Source organism: Semicossyphus pulcher, unplaced genomic scaffold (assembly GCF_022749685.1).
Source record: "Semicossyphus pulcher isolate SPU_LCO1_2020_fin unplaced genomic scaffold, fSemPul1.0.p SCAF_13, whole genome shotgun sequence".
NCBI lineage: Eukaryota > Metazoa > Chordata > Actinopteri > Labriformes > Labridae > Semicossyphus > Semicossyphus pulcher.
The window spans coordinates 18,093,093-18,111,349 of NW_027211637.1; the positions used below are offsets into that span (position 1 = coordinate 18,093,093).

Consider the following 18,257-nt stretch of genomic DNA (forward strand, 5'->3'; position numbering starts at 1 on the left):
GATCTTTATGTCCTTAAGGCATGCTTCTAGTTTAGATAGCTGATTGGTTTCGTCTGGCTTCATAGATAAGTATAATTGAGTATCATCTGCATAACAATGAAAATTAATGGAGTGTTTCCTCATGATATTACCCAGAGGAAGCATATATAAGGTAAAAAGAATCGGTCCGAGCACAGAACCTTGTGGAACTCCATGACTAACTTTGGTTTGCATAGAGGACACATCATGAACATTAACAAACTGAGATCGATCTGATAGATAAGATTTAAACCAACTTAGTGCAGATCCTGTAATGCCAATTAAATGTTCTAATCTCTGTAACAGGATGTGATGGTCTATCGTGTCGAAAGCGGCACTAAGATGAATGAAGATATGAATGAAGAAAAACCCTTTTAATATTACAGCAAACTGATGCTAACTTGTGAATTTCACATTTTTTCCAAGTCTAGTAAATACATGTTAAATGATAACAGGTCAGGTACACATGTTTACATTTTCAATGATTACTTTTAATGTAAATAAAGAGTACATAACATCGCATTAAAATAGAGCTTTTTATAAAAAAAATTCTGGGGTAGAATCCCCCAAACCTCTCATATCCCAACACATTATAGCAAGGTATATCAAATCTGATGATCAGGTCTCTTCTGGATAACTGTGTTGCACACTAGCATGCAAAATAAAAAAATGATATTGTGTAGCAGAAAAAAATATATTTTACCATCTGCAGTGGGGGCGCCAAATTCTAAACTCGCCTAGGGCGCCAAAAAGGCTAGAGCCGGCCCTGCACACACACACACACACGACCACACACACATTTCTGAGCCGTGTCTCCTTTGTTCATCAAACCAAACTCATCCACTTGTAGTCAGACAAGAAGGAGGAGGCAGACAAAACAAACGAGGCTGATTTTTGTGAATGAAAATCACACTTTGAGTGAGACGGGATGCTATAACACAGACTTGTTACGCAGGGTGCTAGTATGCTCCGTTTCTTGGCTCATTCTTATGACTCTTCTTTTTTGCAGTGAATGTTCAAATATGGGACGAACTAAATCAATAATTAACAAGGGTAACGATACGTTGCGTGTGAGGAGACCATTGATGTCTGTGTGTACGAGAGAGAGAGAGAGAGAGAGAGAGAGAGAATCAAACAGCTGTGAGATAGTGTGAGAGCGGGCCAAAGTAAAGTGAGCTCTGGTGACGCGTAAAATGAGCAGGGATTTGGGGGATTGGGGTTCAGTCTCACTGTGAAATGAACTTTCTACCCTTCATTAATCACTTTATTGTCAAACCCAAAGGAAACGATCATACATAGATACTTATAAAGGCAGTCATTCCCGAGTCTGCACTTCACTTCATCCTGAAGGAAAACAGCACATAAACATGCTCCTGCCCCGCCATCTACAGGGACATAGTTAGTATTTGTACTGTGTATTGGTTTTGTGTGCATGTTGGTCTGTGTGTCTCTGTTTCTGTGTGCTAAAGTGCAGCCTGGATCTGTCGCTTCTAGCCTCTGATTGTCCCTCAGTCAGAGCGCTCTGTGTAGGAGAGAGATTAGCAGCATCAGCTCATTCATGTGATGCGGCGCAGCAGAGGGCTGAGGGAGGAGAAAAGAGGGATTGAGTTACCACAGACCGTACAATGTGTGTCACCGCTGCTCGTCTCTGACTTCCACGCTGTTTAGAGTATTTTTCGGCTCTAGCAGTGAAGGGAGAAGTAAATCTGTGAGTGGGCTGCACATAGATAATTTGTCTTGGAGAGGCATAGCTTGATGCTCATTGGACACTAGTTGTGCAGGGCAGCTTCAATGGACCAGTGATGTTGCTGGGTACGCGTCCTCGCTATCCATGCGTCTCAGGGAAGCATCTCATGTTTCCCATACTGACGATAAACAGCAAGCTTGTTTCAAAATCAATAATCAGCAAAAGAAACCTTGCACATCTAATTAGCGCAGTCTTGTGTGCACAGTCTTGCTACATGCTAGTTTAGCCGCTGCAACAACAACAAGAACAACTAGCCAGTCACCACAGATTTCATTTTAACAATTAAAGATACAAAGTTCATAATGGTTAATAAACTCACCTTTCCACCGCTCATGCTGTTTTCACTCCTGATGATGTTTTACTCTCTAGGGGACGTGCTGTAGTGAAATAAACAAAAACATACTCCGGTGGCTGTAAAGAAATACTTTCCAATCGCGGCTGCCACTTTCTTATGCTCAGACGACGTCTGCACGTATATCACGTTACCAGAGAGATCCCACGTATTATACTCACCTCTGTTTTATTTGGTCATTTATTTTGGTGCTATTCATGTTGCTATAGAAACACTATTTTATTTGCAACTTAAATTTTCCGATTTGGAGTTTCATTCTTTTAATTTCAGATACACTTTAAAATACATGAATATTTGGGGGATCAATAAAGCTTACCTTATCTTATATATCCATTAATTATAACCAAATCATACCATACCAACAGGAAACAAGGGTTTAACACAGTTTCTCAAGAAACAAAAGTTTTATAGGGGATCTATTCAATTTCCCAGGGACACACTCAAATCACCCCCCGTGGGTTACGGGGACTCACTACTAAGTTTATTTATAAAGCACCACTCATACATAGAGCTGTTCAAAGTCCTTTACACAGTTAAAAACAGAGTGTTTAAAAGAAATATGACATTAGGCAAAAATGACGTGTTAAAATATAGAATGAAAAATATGAAAATATCGATCAGGTCTGGTCAGAACAATTCTTTTTCCCAGACTCCTTTATTTCTCAACACTTATAACGCTGTAAGTATTACCCAGTGATAGAGTCCCAGACTCAACAATGTTAAAAATCTCAGTTAACTCATTAGCTAACCTCAATATCCTCATCATCAATGATGGACTGTATGCTGTATGCAACATGCTAAGCTCCACCCTCATTAACTGCTGCCAGTCACTTGATGTGATAAAAGAAGAAACAAATCATCCGTCTAACAAGGTGAATGTTAAAGTTCTGCTTAAAAAAGTAAAGGATTTATACAGTGGAGCTTGGCTGTCATAGTGTAAAATGGTTCTGTTAAAAAAAATCCATCAGACTTGAGGTTTTGTAAAGTGGCTTTTAAGGACATCTCTTTCAGAAATGCACATTACTGCAGAGTTTAGATGGTAATTTCGCAGTGCAAAATTGTCACTTGGATCGTTTTGGGATTGCAGCAGAAATCTCAGAGATGTATATAATTAAAGTTTAACTTAAAAATCATGTTAAAGTGAGCGACACAGCGCTTTGTCCCAACAGCTACACTAGCAAGTAAGTGCAAGAACAGAAATCAGGCCAGTATCCAGGTGCACCAACTCCAGCAGCACAACAATCCTCTGGGGAAAAGAGAAAGGAAACATCATTTTATATTCAGCACTAGATTAGATAACATAATTCTTCTTTGGCGGTGGCACTGCTCACCGGAGCATAAACAGGCGCTGGAACCCAGCGTTACATCCCAATACAAGCGACCGCCTACAAAGGTCAGAGCAAGCAGTCTGAATCTGACTCCTCCTGCTGTCTTCTTCTTCACCTCCCCATTACCCTGCTGTTAAAGTTGCCATTGCAGCCCGTTGAAGAAGCTCTCCTCTCCTGGGAATTGGAGGTTCTGGATGTATGTCAGTCGGCGATGAAGATGATGTGATGTGAAGAGGATAGCTTCAGGCTAATTAGCTCTGCTCTGCTCAGCCTGAGTGAACGCAGCGCCGCAGACAGCCTGTGGTCAGCTGGACCCTCTTAGCCTTTCACCGACCACACGGACGTGATCGCAAACACACAAACACTTCGATTGAGGCCGCCGGCACGCACTGCTTTCCTTCTGCCACGTTGAATTATCTGTCAGTTCTGCGCCAGTTTCATGGGCGAGGATTTAGTGGAGCTGTAGACAAAAATATACGGGTTTAAATAGAAAAGACTTAGGAACTGTCATTAGAGAGAATAATTCTCAGCTATGACTGGGCCCATGAAGTCAGCCCATTGGTTTTTATAATTAGCAAAAGAAGTGGGTGCAGGAGAGAAGAAGAAATGAGCGAGGAAGCAGGAAATTAAAGAGGGGAAGAAGAAGCGAAAGGAGAAAGAACAAAGAGAGAAATGATGAAGGAACCAGTCAGTCCAGCTCAGGTGAGAGCCACCGCTGACCTGTCGGCTTTCACAGCCCACCACCTCCAGCAAAGAACCAGGACTGGCCTCAAATCTGGGTTTTCTGTCCCTCTGACACACTGCAGTTGTCAGTCAGCCAGTGGGATTACTGCTCTGATTTTCGTACGGTTACGGTCGCTGTGATTTGGCTTCTGAGTCATCAGCCAGTCACTTTGATTGGCCACAGAGGAGTTACATGAGGCTGCAATTAATTAGGAGTGCAGGGTGAAGGTTTGTTTGAGGGAAACTTTTTTGTGGTAGTTACGCAGAAGAAAGAAAATCTGTCTCATCTTCAGAACTTTAAGGACATTCAGTTTGATTCTTCCATTTGTTTTGTTGTATAAATCATAAAAAACAAAAATTGATTGATCTTTCTGTTTGGTTTTCTTTCCCTCTGTGATCCAATCTTCCCCCGTATGCAAACAGACTCATATTTGGACGCCTGCTCGGGCGGCTTCTGAGCAGAATTTTTCATACTCCAAACTGTTTTGCCACGACATGCAAATGAACCTGGCAGCGAAGGCTGCACGTCGGCAGCATTTCAAATACACACAGACTGTTCAGTGTTACGGCTGCGAACAGAGTGTTGACGCTATGATATGGAGATAAAGCTGGAACAGTGAGCGTTCTTCTATACGAGCTAGATTTTATTCAACCACCGCCTGGCGTCTCACTGTCTGAGCTCTCTGCTACTTGTTGACTTTAAGTCTAACTTTCCCACTTATTCAAAACAGGAAGTTCATCCCCGACAGATTCGCACACTCAACCCTTGGACACTCATCCCTTTACCTCGATGAATCAGACCCTCTTTTCCTCTAATCACTTTAATTGCTGTCAAAAATCCCCTCAACCGTAGCGTTTCTTTCGAAGCTCTTACACTCATTCTGGCTCCACAGGAAGTTTGTACCTGCAGGCTTTGGCCCCTTGAACTGCTTATAATTGGTCGCTTGCAATGATGAATGTAGTCATCAACAGATTTGAAGTTAATCTGTTACCTTGTACAATTTCAGTCCAGCTGCTTATTTTTATGTTGTAAAATTTTAGGCCAAATTGAACCTGCTCCTTTCTGCTTGTGCCCACCTGCACTTCTGCAAACACAGATAGCATTGTACACCCCACTCCGACCTCCCACTTTAATATCATCTTAGCTCGCTCTTTCTATTCATCTATCACCCTATTCCTCCACTTTTTCTCTTTTAAACATCCCCCCCACCTTCCCTTTTCTTCCTCATTCTACTTGCTTTTGCATCTCTGGAATCTCTTCGCGCCCACACAGTATTTCCTCTCCCTCTCCTTTTATCTCTCTCCGTCTTCCTTTGTCTCTCTGTTCGCTCTCTCTTCCTCTGTTTGTCTGTCTGGCTTTGTCTTCCTCTTGGGATGCAGGAAATGCAAGGAAAGCCGTATCATCTCACACGCTCAAGAGGAGGAAACAAAGTCCCCGTAATTCAAACAAGATCACAATCAAAGATCAAATTCAGTATCTCTTCTTTTATTTGGGGTGTTTTTTACAGTTCCACTGCACAATAAACTCACTCGGCTACAACTCGAGACTTCATCCCTCTATAAAGTTTTGGTCGGAAGCAGAAAATGTTCCTCTCTGTTCGGCGCTGTCCTGCAGTTTTGCAGATGATTGCCTAAATCCAAAAGCTGCTGCCTGAGTGTCTGATTCTGTCCCCTTTCCTCCTCCTCCCACAGCGCGCTCTCTCTCTCTCTCTCTCTCTCTCTTTTCCCCCTCGTCCTTGTGTGTGTTGCTGCACAGGAGCGGCTAAGAGCATGCGTCTCAGCAGGTTGGCATAACATTAGAGGGGGCATGCTATTTGATATGGCGGTAATCTTCTGTTAAATCCTCCAAGAGTGAAACACAGCCGCCTGCAGCTTTGCACCGAGTCCAAAAATGGTCTTTCTTCTTCTTTTTATTTATTTTATTCTGTACAAGTATACCCACTTGCTTAGATCAGCTCTGCATATATGTGTGTGTCTATGTGTGTGTGTGTGGCATGTATGGGTGTGGAATTAGCGAGACTTAATGTCACTGTCCCCGGTTAAGGCGCTGGTTAAGCTAAGCAGCCTGGTATTGGTTTTTAGCAGAATAATGTGATTTAGCGTGCTGCAGACTCTGAGGGCAGCTGTGTGTCATCGATGTAATAAAGTGCGGTTTGTAAAACTGGAAGGTGGCTGATAATTCTCTCGGCTGAGCTGATTGGTTTCGTCTGTATGTAGATTACTTTGAAGAAGAATCTCCTCCTAAGCTATTTTCTACTTTTGAACCACTAATAATGCATTCTCAGTACCTTGTAGCATTGCTGCGGCTCCTCGCTGGTGTATTGTAATTATGTTTTTCTATATTGTGATTTTACTCCTGGCTACTTTGCATATACAACTCCTATTGCATGTCTGTTCCTCCTTAAGCAGGACGTCTCACACTTTCTTATGTTTAACTCTGTTATTCCCCGATAATGATCTTCTTTTAGGATAAACGCTGTAATGTTCTCATGTGTACACTTCACTTGTAGTGTAGAATCTGCTTTCTTAGCTTACTCACCTCCCAATATCTCAAAAAATAAATAAAAAAAGATATGTTTCAAGACTGTAACTGGGGATTATTATATTTTCCCCCATAACCCTGCAATGCCTAAGAAATACTGTTTGTGTCACATGTCATGTAATAATTAAGCAATATCACACTCGAGGTTGTGCTGTTGTACAGTGTATCAGCACTGCTGTGATTTGGTTGTCGCAGATAATCACAGCTGCGCTGATATTCAGTATAACATCGCAACCTCGAGTGTGATATTGCTTTTATACAACAGTTATACAAGCTGCAAATGGTAGTAAACAGTAACAATCAACAACAGATAATATGTATATACAGTATATATTATTATTATACTATATAATCAGTATTATACAACAGTTAATTCCGACCAAGTAATCTGATTGGATAAGAGGCCTTCCATGAATGCTGATATAGAGCACAACATCACTGGGACTTTTCACTCTGTGTATCACTCCACCTCAGCCACATGTTCTGAATACTGTTAATGTACACTACAGCAGACCATGTATGTCTACAAGCTGGTACCTCAGCAGACTCTAATTTCACTGGTTGATGATAAATTAAAACACAGATAAAAATAGGTACATGATAAAAACAGCTGATGTGTGGTAACCTGTAGACACAGAGTGCAGGAGAATGTTTGGGTTGCTTGGCAACAACAGTCCAGTTTCAGTCAAGTTGTGGAACTAGTTGAGTTAGTGGAGCAAAAAATAATCTGTTGTTGATTATTACTTCTTATAACTATTTGCCGCTTGTATAAGTGTTGTATTAAAGCAATATCACACTGCGGCCTTGATATTTCATACAACATCAGGCCCTCTCGTGTGATATTGCTTAAGTAACATTAATGTAGTTAGAAATCTTAACAGATACACAAGCTCATACCTGCCTACTATCTAAAATTCCATGTCTTGTTCAGCAGATTAAACATGCGTGTTAAAGAATCAGTTTATTGGACGTACTTGTGGTGTGTGGTGATTAATCTGTTGGAGTATCTGTAATCTGACGACATGACTGTGTGGTTCTCTTTCAGAAATACAAGGAGTTTGAGCGGGCGGTGCGTGTGGAGGAGATTGATGGGCTGCGGCTGGTAAAGAGGCTGGCAGAGGACATGGAGGAGATGTTTCACAAGAAAGCCGAGGCCATGAAGGTACTTGTTTCTACTTGAACTGTAATCCAAAAACACACTTCACCTCAACCTTCCCGAGAAAAAGATTGAAATACAAAACTCATATAAAAGCATAAGGACTTATGTTAAGATCTATTTTATTCAACGTTGTTTAATAACAGTATTTCCTTTATAAATGGAACAAATTCAAATGGTTTTATTTTCCTTTGTATTGGTTCATCTATTCCTGGAAGAAGCTGGAAACGAAAATGGCAGAATGAGCACGGTGAAATCACTTCTCAAGTATTTATTTCTGACCACTCTGCTGACCGGATTGGATGTCTGGAGAAGTGCAGCAGTGTTACATTGCCTCAGTGAAACCAGACACATCCAGTTTTGCTGTGTGTATGTGTGAGGGAGATATGTTGAAAGAGGTGACAGACAGAGAGGCTGTGATACACCCATCGGTGTCTGTGTCGCCTTATTGATCTGCTCAGCCCAAACATCAGTATCTGCTGTACGAGGCCACCTCAGGACAAAGCTCTGCTCTAAAATGATTTTTATATGTTTATGCCTCTTTCATTCATTTCTGCATCTATTTCTTGGTGTATGAAGTGTCCTGTTTAAAACACTACTGTGCTTAAGTATAAGTGTAAGGTTCTTAATAGACTTACCTTATCTAAATACATCTCAGAAAAGAAGATGAAAATAATAGTATTTTTTTTACTGCACTGCATTAATTTGACATCAGTTGTCACTAGTTACTTTGCAGATTGACAATTAAGTTGCAGAATATAGGATTTGTTCATTATCATGCATTTTGATGTCTCAGTCCCGGCGACAGCGATTGCCAGGTGCATGAGTATCAGGTTAATTTTCTATTCGTCCCATTCTTGTGAATGCAACTTCACATGATTTACAAATGGACAGATTATCATGACATCTGGTGAAAAACTTTCAAATTCCATTTGTTGGTCAATTGTCAAAGGTCAAAGGTCACTGTGACCTCACAAAACACATTTTTGAGCAATAACCCAACAATTCATATGCTAATTGTGAAAACAATTGCACCAAATGTTTTAATTGGATAAACAGATAAAGTAATGCCATTTTTTAAGGTCAAAGGTCAACTTCATTGTGACATCACAATGTTCTGTAAAAACACGTTCATGGCCATTATTCAGTGACATAACTCGGGAACAGAAGGGGAACTTGGGATTGTTCAAATTTGGTCCGACACTGGAATGGTGACCGTCATCTTGAGTGCTCAACTGTAATTCACATTTTAGCATTTGCAGCTTCTTAGAAGTAAAATCCATCTTTAAGGAATTGTATTCTGTCATAGTTACACTTTTATGTTCTATCATAATCAGCTTTATTGGCTCAGCATGTGAATACATCCATCCATCATCTAAACCGCTTATCCTGTATCCCAGCTGTCATTGGGCGAGGGGCGCGGTACACCCTGGACTGATCGCCAGCCAATCACAGGGCTACACCGATTTTGAATTTAGTTCTTTTTTTCACTCAGTGAACTTGCACACTATAACATCATCGGTAGGATAAGAACAGCAAAGCCTGAGAAAGTCAAGTTAACTTTTAATAATATACCATCCGTCCATTATTTATTATTTATTTATTTATTTATTTAGCCAATCTTCACCCTAGTCTACCACTATTATTGGCATTGTAACCATCAGTATGTGTCTGTTGTTGTTCATGTAACAAGGACATATGTTGTTGTTGTAACAAGAACATATGTTGTTGTTTCTCTCTCTGCCTGTCTCTATCCTGCATCTCCTTCTATCCCATTTTCGGCCCATCCAGTCGAGGCAGATGGCTGTTCAACATGAGTCTGGTTCTGCTCAAGGTTTCTGCCTGTTAAAAGGAAGTTTTTCTGCCAATGTGCCGAATTGCTAAGTGCTACTCATGGTGATTCATGTTGGGCCTCTCTTTAAATAACTTAACAAAGAGTCGGTCTAGACCTGCTCTTTCTGTAAAGTGTCTCGAGATAACCCTGGTTATGATTTGGCGCTATACAAATAAAATTTGATTGATTGATTGATTGATTATCTATACCGCTTATCCTGTTCAGGGTTGCGTGGTGGCTGGAGCCTATCCCAGCTGTCATTGGGCGAGAGGCAGGGTACACCCTGGACAGGTCAGCAGTCAATCACAGAGTGGACACACAGAGATAGACAACCTTTCACGTTCACTACGGGCACCTATGGGCGATTTTAGATTTACCGATGAACCTAACGAGCATGTCTTACCTGGAGTGAACCCACGCATGCACAGGGACAACATACAAACTCCACACAGAAAGGCCCCTGGGTTCTGAACTGGAATTCGACCAGGACACTTCTAGCTGTGAGGCCACAGCCCTAACCACTGCACCACCGTGCATCCCTTATACGTATATCCCTATATCACAAAATTAGAAACTTACCTGCCTGTGTACGCAACAACATGCTCCCTGTGCACTCAGTGCACATGAACTTCCACAAGCTACTGTAAAGCTAGCGCGCTTGGAGCACATGAATTGCACAGATTGGTAGTTGGATACGGTTACCCTGCTTAATAAGTGAGGCAGTGCACTTCCACCTGTTTAGGAGGAGCAGCTTCGGGATTTTTCCGGTTGGATACTTTCAAAATCCATCTTACTTATACTAGTTTCTTCTACGTACAGCTTTAAATATCATCCCTACCACTGTTGTCGGCCCATGTATACATGTGCAGTATGTGCAGTATGAACAGGCTTGTCTATATACTGTATATACTGTGTGAGCATATCTTCAGGCCTATAGATATGAGCGTGTATGTGTGTTAATGTTGTAACAGGTGCAGTTCAGGATGTGTCCACGGTGCACTGCCTCTCCGGCTGCAGCTGTAGCTCCAGGTGATAGATCCTATCAGGGCAACATGGTGCTGTTAACAGAAATTGGATTTCTCTCTGAGAGTCGGGTCCAAGGATTCAAGCTGAAAGGAAAGCAAGCGAGAGAGAGAGAGAGGGAGGAGGGGTGAAGATAGTGACAAACCATTTCCATGCTTTAGCTTTGCTTGCGCATGTGTTATTATGCTTTTGCATGATACCTTTGCCCGCTCGGATTGCATGACCGTGCCCGCTTTAAAGCGTTATATTCACTTTGAAAGCCTTTCACTTTTTAAGCCGTCCACATATACAAGAGAACAAAAAGACAAGATGAAGTATTTCGAGCTTGTGTGACTCATCTGGCATTTCAAGAATATGAGTCCTCGTCGTTTACAATGAGTCCTTGCATTAAAGCAGGGTTCTAATATGTTATGTTAATAACTCTTTTGATAGGAAATGGAGGACCCCATTACTTGTCTTATAATAATGAACATTGTTTTGGAGTATCTGATAAACTTTCTTGATGGCAGGAACATTTTTTTTATGGATTTGTGAGATTAGATGATCTCATCCAGTGCATTAACCCCCTGGAGATACCAGGGGGTTTGTCGTCATCATCATCAGTAGCATCAGCAGTAAGTGCAGAGGTGTTTATGAAAGAGCTGGGTCTTTAGCTTTCTCTTAAAGGTGAAAGGGACTCTGCGGACGAAGAGTCTAGCTAGCGACCAGGCGCCTTTCATTGGTAGAGCGTAGTTGGCGGGAGGGAGTGTAGACCTGGATGAGGGCACAAGCTGCATCATCTATCGAGGTTTGAAGTTGCATGCAGGAAGGCCTGCCACTAGGGAGTTGCAGTAGTCAATACATAATATCATGAGAACCTGTACCAGCAGTTGTGTTGCATGCTCTGAAAGGTAGGGTCTGATCTTCCTGAGGTTGTAACAGGCAAATCAACATGACCGAGCAATCAAGGCCACGTGAACCTTAAAGGTTAGCTGGTCGTCAATTATGGCGCCCAGGTTCCAGGCAGACTAAGTGGGTATGAGTTCAGTTTGTCCAAGCTGGATATTGATCCGTGGCTGCATAGAGTGACTGGCTGGGATGACAAGGAGCTCAGTCGTGGATAGCTTGAGCTGAAGGAGCAGGAATAAATGTTATAGAGGTGAAATATGAGGAAAGTTCGCCATCATGACGCCACTTCACCTCCACCTTTCTCATTTTCAACACTGACAGCCGCCTTGTGATGAATGTGAGTCTGGAACACACAATAGAAGCGTCCGTGAGTCATTTCCTCTCTTTTTCTTCTCCATCTTTCTCCAATTTCTCCCTGCAAACCCTCCTCTGTCTGCCTTCTCTGCCGTCCTGCTGCTGTCCTTAAGCATCCCTCGCTCCTTTGTGTGTGTCTCTCTCCTCTCTCTACTCCGCCTCTTCCCATCTCTCTGCTTTTTGCTAAAGTATACGTGGCGCTTCGGCGATTCAATTTCCGTGCTGGGCGCCCTCCCCTGTCCGTCAGCGCGGTTTTATCTGCTCGTCTCCACGTTGATTCCCCCTCTTTATCGCTCAGCACACCTGCGGGGAGACAGCAGACTGCTGCTGTAAAAGGGTGCACCTGTGAATATGTGCATGATGTCTGCTGATGTCATTGTTTTGAGGAGTGTTTAGTTTGTGCTTCCTTTCTTGTGTGTGCTAAGATTATTTTGATTTAAAAAGAGGAAGATGATGTTGTTTATTAGCTCAATTTATAGAATTCGAGCCAGGTTTGGTTTGTGGTATTTTATGTGTGTGTCTGAGTGTGTGTAATTGCGTTTAGAGTTGGTGTCCTCCCTCCCTTATCATCTCTACATTATTGTTGCTTGTTCAGCCACCTCTGACAGAGAAGGAAACTTTATCTAAGAGTAGTAGTACATTTTGTGTGTCTATTATAAATCCACAGTCCTGTATGTGTATGCTTATTCCCGGGCTCAGCAAGCATCCTAGCTCGCCATTGTTATTTTTTAATTGCTATTACCTCCATCAGGTCCTGAGTTTGTCGGATATTATTATCGTCTAGCAGGCTACGGCTCCTCCTTTCCTCCTCTCCTTCTCTCCTTTCCTCTCCACTTCCTCCCTCTCCTTATCTCTGCTGAAAAAGTTTTGTCTGCCGGCTGGCTGAAAAATGGTGGCAACAGCCGACGGTTAAAGAAGCAGTGCGCATGTTGTTATCAAAGTTGAAAGGCGTGGAGCTATTGTAATGCCCTCTTTGAAGTCAAGCACGGCTGTGTTTCATGTGACAAATGCACTTCAAAGCAGAGTGGATGCCTTGCTGCTAGGGCTGTTTCTTGGTAATGGCATTCGGTCCCTGCATGCTCTGTACCTGCTGATATCATTTACCTGTGGCAGCTACGCCTCTGTAGCCCCAACATGATTACCAGTGTCGAGCAGGGGAAGTCTGCATGGGTGTATGTTGAAAATAAAAGGCACACACAGCACTTTAAACGAAATTTCTCTGCCAGCAAAACCTCCTATGATCTTTAATTTTCATTTGCTGACACGCGCGGTGAATATTAAACACAAAGCCTGCGTTTCGACAATGTGGCGTCTTCTTCAGGAGATGATTATAATTAAGATGAATATTTTGGAGGAATTCTGGTTTATGTAGTTCTGACTGTCGGTAATCAAATGATAACTTTGCTGTTTAATTGCTGAGCGCATGAAGACAGCTAAATAAGTAAGTCGGAGCAATAAACACAATCAAACCTCCAAACTAATTTGGAACAAACAAAGAGAAATATACACAGCTCACAATCTCTGTCACAGCACAAATTCACAAATTCATCAGAGTTTGAAGAGTCGGGACGCTGGTTTAGCTCAGTGGTTAAATGGCGCGTCCCCTAAACAGAGGCTACAGTCCTCGATGCGGCGGCCCCGAGCTCGACTCCCACCCTGGGCCCTTTGCTGTGTGTCATCCCCACTCTCTCTTCCCTTGTTTGCGACACTATCCTCTGTCCTCTCTCTCCAATAAAGGCATAGAAAATTAGAAGAGTCACTTTCAGTTTTCGGTGTCATGAGCATAGACTGTATAAAAAGATGGACGACATGACGGCTCCCTAAAAGTGAAGCCAAAACCTCTCTAGCGCCCCCTGATGAGTGGCTGCAGTATAGATCATAAAGCCCGCCTCCTCCATGTTAACAGATGGGACATGAGTCAAACTATAAAATCAAAATACATGTAAATATCATGCTGATTTACGGTAAAGTGTTTATTTTTCTGACAAGTTTATTTTAAGTTAGTTATTTGATGCTGTAAAAAGGATGATTGACAGCTCTGTTGACAAATACGGCTCCTGCAGCCGATCTGTTCAGGATTAGCAGAGTAGAAGAGGAACGTAACTAAAACAATCACTATGGTCATTGAAATTTACATATCTGTGAACGTTTGCTTCAGGCCAACACAAGAAGCTGTTCTGCTGTTAAATACACAACGTGCAGGGTTTTTTTCCCGGTAGTTTAAGGGTGTGTTTTGGTTAGTGGAAGATCGTAAGATGGCGGCGCATATCACAGGAGGTATTTTAACTGAATTTCCTAAAAATCAGCAAAGAAAATTCAAATAAATGTGAGTTTCATCCACTGCTGTTATACAAGTATTCCGATTTGGGCTCATCAGGATAAACAGCTGGTGGCACTAATTCTGCAGTTTGGTGCCATTAAACAATTGCAGAAGATGAGAGCATGATGAGGAGACATAGTTTAAAGAGTGTCAATGAAACAATGTAGAAAACATGATGGACATTTGCTTCTTCATGTTGTAATTTAAAGGACATAACTGCCTTTTTTTATTTCTCCAACTGGCACCGGTTTAGCTGTACAGAGGCTATAGTCCTTGACACTGCGGGAGCCCGGGTTCGACTCCCACCCTCGGCCTTTTGCTATGGGTCACCCACCCATTCTCTCTTCCACTGTTTCCAACACTATCCACTGTCCTAAAGGCATAAAAGGCCGAAAAAAGGTTTCAGGCAATTTCACTATTCCAAAATTCTGTCTGATCTTGCTTATCGCAGAAATGAGAGCTTAACCTGCTTATCCAGGAGTTTCCCATATTTGTTGGTGCATAGTTCTGCCGGGGATTATAATAGTGCGGTCCTGCCCTTTCCTCCTGTCTCCTCACTGAAAGACCACACTGTCACACTGAGCTCACAGCACTGCTCCCCTCATTTCCCTCATCTCACTAGCTGTCCTCAGTCTCAGCTCATTGCCACATCTGTGTGTGTGTGAGAGTGTGTGAAGAGTGATGGCTCCTAATGACAGCAGAGCCAGCCAGTGGATATCAGGACAGCAACAGTGTCTTCCTTCCCCTCCTCTTTGGTTGTTTTTCTGTCACCAAGAAATCAGAGTGAGCGAGATGGGATTGTTTTGAAGACTGATGAAATGGGGATGAAGCAGGATGGATGGGAAGGGTAAATGTCAGGAAACAAGAGAAGCAAAAAGTTCGGTCTAAGCATGAAATGAAAGTGGAGAAAGTGTGAAGAAAGAGGAAATATGAGATGAAGGAGATGGCGATGGCAGCGCTGGGTTAAGCACTTCATATTCCCTTTCAGTCAGCAGAACTGCTCACAACTTGTCAAGTATTGATTATTGGGACTTGATGTATCAAAGCACACTCCTCCCCTCCCTTTCTCTGTACCCCTCTCTTTCACTTTCCCTTTGTATCCGTCTCCCCACCGTGCTCCCGTCTGCTTGGCTCATGCCCAATCTAAATGTGCAAAACAGAGGAAGCAAAGTGTCACAGAGCACTTTTCCATTTTGTTGATGCTGCAACTCTTCCCCTGGCTGCTTTGACAATATTAATTGCTGTCCCTAGTGCTATTGATGGGCTGACCCGAGCCAATCTCGCTCAGCCCGGCTCTGGCCTCGATGGATCGGGGCCTCTGGCAGGACGAAGACCCGCAGGACGTGCCCTGATCCAGGAGGCCAAGGCTTAGTGAGCATTTCCTTCTACTTCTGAGGAGGAGCAATACATCAGGACAAGCAGAACCAAGCTCACTACATGTGTACTTGAGTTTTTTAAGCTTAACTCCAAAGAATAATAAGATGGATGAAGGAAAGTTAAGTTGAACCCAAAGTAAAAATGCATGATGAACCAGGAGCACAAAGCACCTTTGGGAATGTCTTCAGGGAGTCTATTTAGATCTGCGGTCTTGTTCTTGGCTACCTCAGAAGAACATTCAGATTCAGGCCACTGCCCTCACCCCCAGGAAATGTGCAGAGGCAAGCCTTAATGCACTGCAAAAAAAAAACCTCCAAGACTTCCGCTACCAGTCAATAATTCATGTGACCCCGTGTCCCCCCCCTCCTCTGCTGCTCTGACAGCAGTCGTTAGCATTACTCAGTTACATATGACAGCTTTTCGCTAACTTTCACGGCTTCAGCGTTGCAATCATAATGGATAGGTTTGTGTTAAGGTCAAGCGCTTCAAGCGCCAGGAAACCCACTGCACAGCTAGTACAACGCATGGAACAATAGGCCAATCAAGCCGACAGCTTAATGAGGGGGATCGTTTATGAACTTTTGAAAGTGTAAACAAGCTGAAGCCTTCGTCAGGCAAAACATAATCACAGGATGTGGGATAATGAAAGGGGGTAGATGAGTGCAAATGTCAGAGAAATGGACTGGGCGGGAGGAAGGGGGCGGGTTGAAAAATGATGAAATTGGAATGGAAATTATGTTTGATTGAAGGGGAAGACATCGTTTCAGCTAACACGAGGGAGCTGGGGGAACATTAGAAAAATAAGATTCTTTTCAGGCTCAATAAAGTCGGACTAAATCACTCAGAATCAAAAGTTTATCATCGGGACGAACCAGAATCAATCATCTAAAGCGAAATATTTCCGTCCGCCCGTCCGTCCCATTCTTGTGAACGAGATATCTCAGAAACGCCTCGAGGGAATTTCTTTAAATTTGGCACAATTGGACTCAAGGATGATTAGATTTTGGACGTCACGGGTCAAAGGTCAAGGTCACTGTGACCTCATGTCCATTCTATTCTCTTGAACACGCTATCTTCAGAATGCCTGGAAGGAATTTCTTCAAATGTTGCTCACTGTTTACTGTTCTGTTCACTTCTACTCAAGGATGAACTGATTAGATTTTGGTGGTCAAAGGTCAAAGGTCAAGGTCACTGTAACCTCACAAAACATTTCTGGTTATAACTCAACAATTCCTACGCTAATTATAATAAAAATTGGCACAAACTTTCTCTTGGACTCAAGAATGATGTGATTAGATTTAAGTGGTCAAAGGTCAAAGGTCACTGTGATCTCAGGTCCATCCCATTTGTGTGAACATGATATCTCAGGAATGCCTTGAAGGAATTTCTTAGAATTTGGCACAAACGTCTACTTGGACTCAAGGTCACTGTGACCTCACAAAACTTGCTTGTGGCCATAACTCAAAAATTCAAATCCTAATTATGACAGAATTTCACACACATTTCTAATAGGTTTAAAATGATTAAGTGATGACATTTTATACCCAAAAGATGAAAGGTCAACTTCACTGTGACAGCTTCATATTGTCACTCCAATCCAATTCTTATTGACAGGACAGGGGGCCTCCTGTTCCTCTGGTTATCCACAACAAGCTCTTGTGAGGGCAGCATATTTCCCACTGGAAACTAGTCACTGGAATCATACATGTCGCTATAGTATTAACTTCCATTTCGCCAAAACATAGACTTAATACCTTTTGTTTAATAACTCCCAACATCTGGAGTCTACACAGACAGAAATGCAACTTCAACCTGACTAGTCGGCGGAGGCATACAACTGCAAGGCGGTAAGACATTTCTGTTAGGACGAAAGATTTTCTCTGGATACTAATTTCTTCGTACGCATGACCTTCTGTCTTATGATGAATCACGTCAGACAACCTGACAGCGCAAAGGTATAATAGAAAGTGCTATCAAAGCAACAGGGGTAGATGTGAACTTGTTAATACAACACATGTTGTACTTTGGATTTAAATCAGGCTAAAAACTAATCCACAAAACAAATTAACCTGCGAGAATGAAGAGAAAATGATGCCTGACCAGGAGCAGAGCTGGGTCGGGTATAATCAGGGTTTGTGCTTAGAATCTGTAGTGAAGACAGACACCAGCAGAAACACATCAGGGATCTGTAATCAGGTGCAGATGCCAGACTCGTCTTCTAATCCAGTCGCCACAGCCAGCCTTGTTAGCGCTGTGTGTTCAGCTTTTACCCCGTCAGCTGCAGTGAAGGCTTGTGAATGTCCATGTTAGTGTATGAGCGTGTGTGTGTGTTTCCAGACAGACAACAGGGCCTGCCTCTCTGACTGTGTCAGTTTAATTATTGCTGTCATCTTGTACCACGCCCGGGCCTCGACAGAAAAAAAAAGTAATATCCTTTCTCTCTTTTTAACTGCATCATACACTGTGACAGGACCACCTATTGACAAAAAGACATGGCAGCTCATTTAAATATATACAAGACGCTCAAACGCTTTCAGATAGACCTAGAAAACATTCACGTTTAACTACAGCAACACCACAAGCGCACAGAGGCAA

General features: G+C 42.5%; 1 protein-coding gene across 1 annotated transcript in view; it reads left to right on the forward strand.

Annotated features, from left to right (window-relative positions):
- The window catches only part of cacna2d3a (calcium channel, voltage-dependent, alpha 2/delta subunit 3a), a 129,936-nt gene that overhangs the window by 18,355 nt on the left and 93,324 nt on the right, over nt 1–18,257 (forward strand). The window contains exon 3 of the mRNA XM_069659573.1: nt 7,756–7,872. Within this exon, the coding sequence (XP_069515674.1) occupies nt 7,756–7,872 (117 nt within the window). The remainder of the gene's footprint in view (nt 1–7,755; nt 7,873–18,257) is intronic.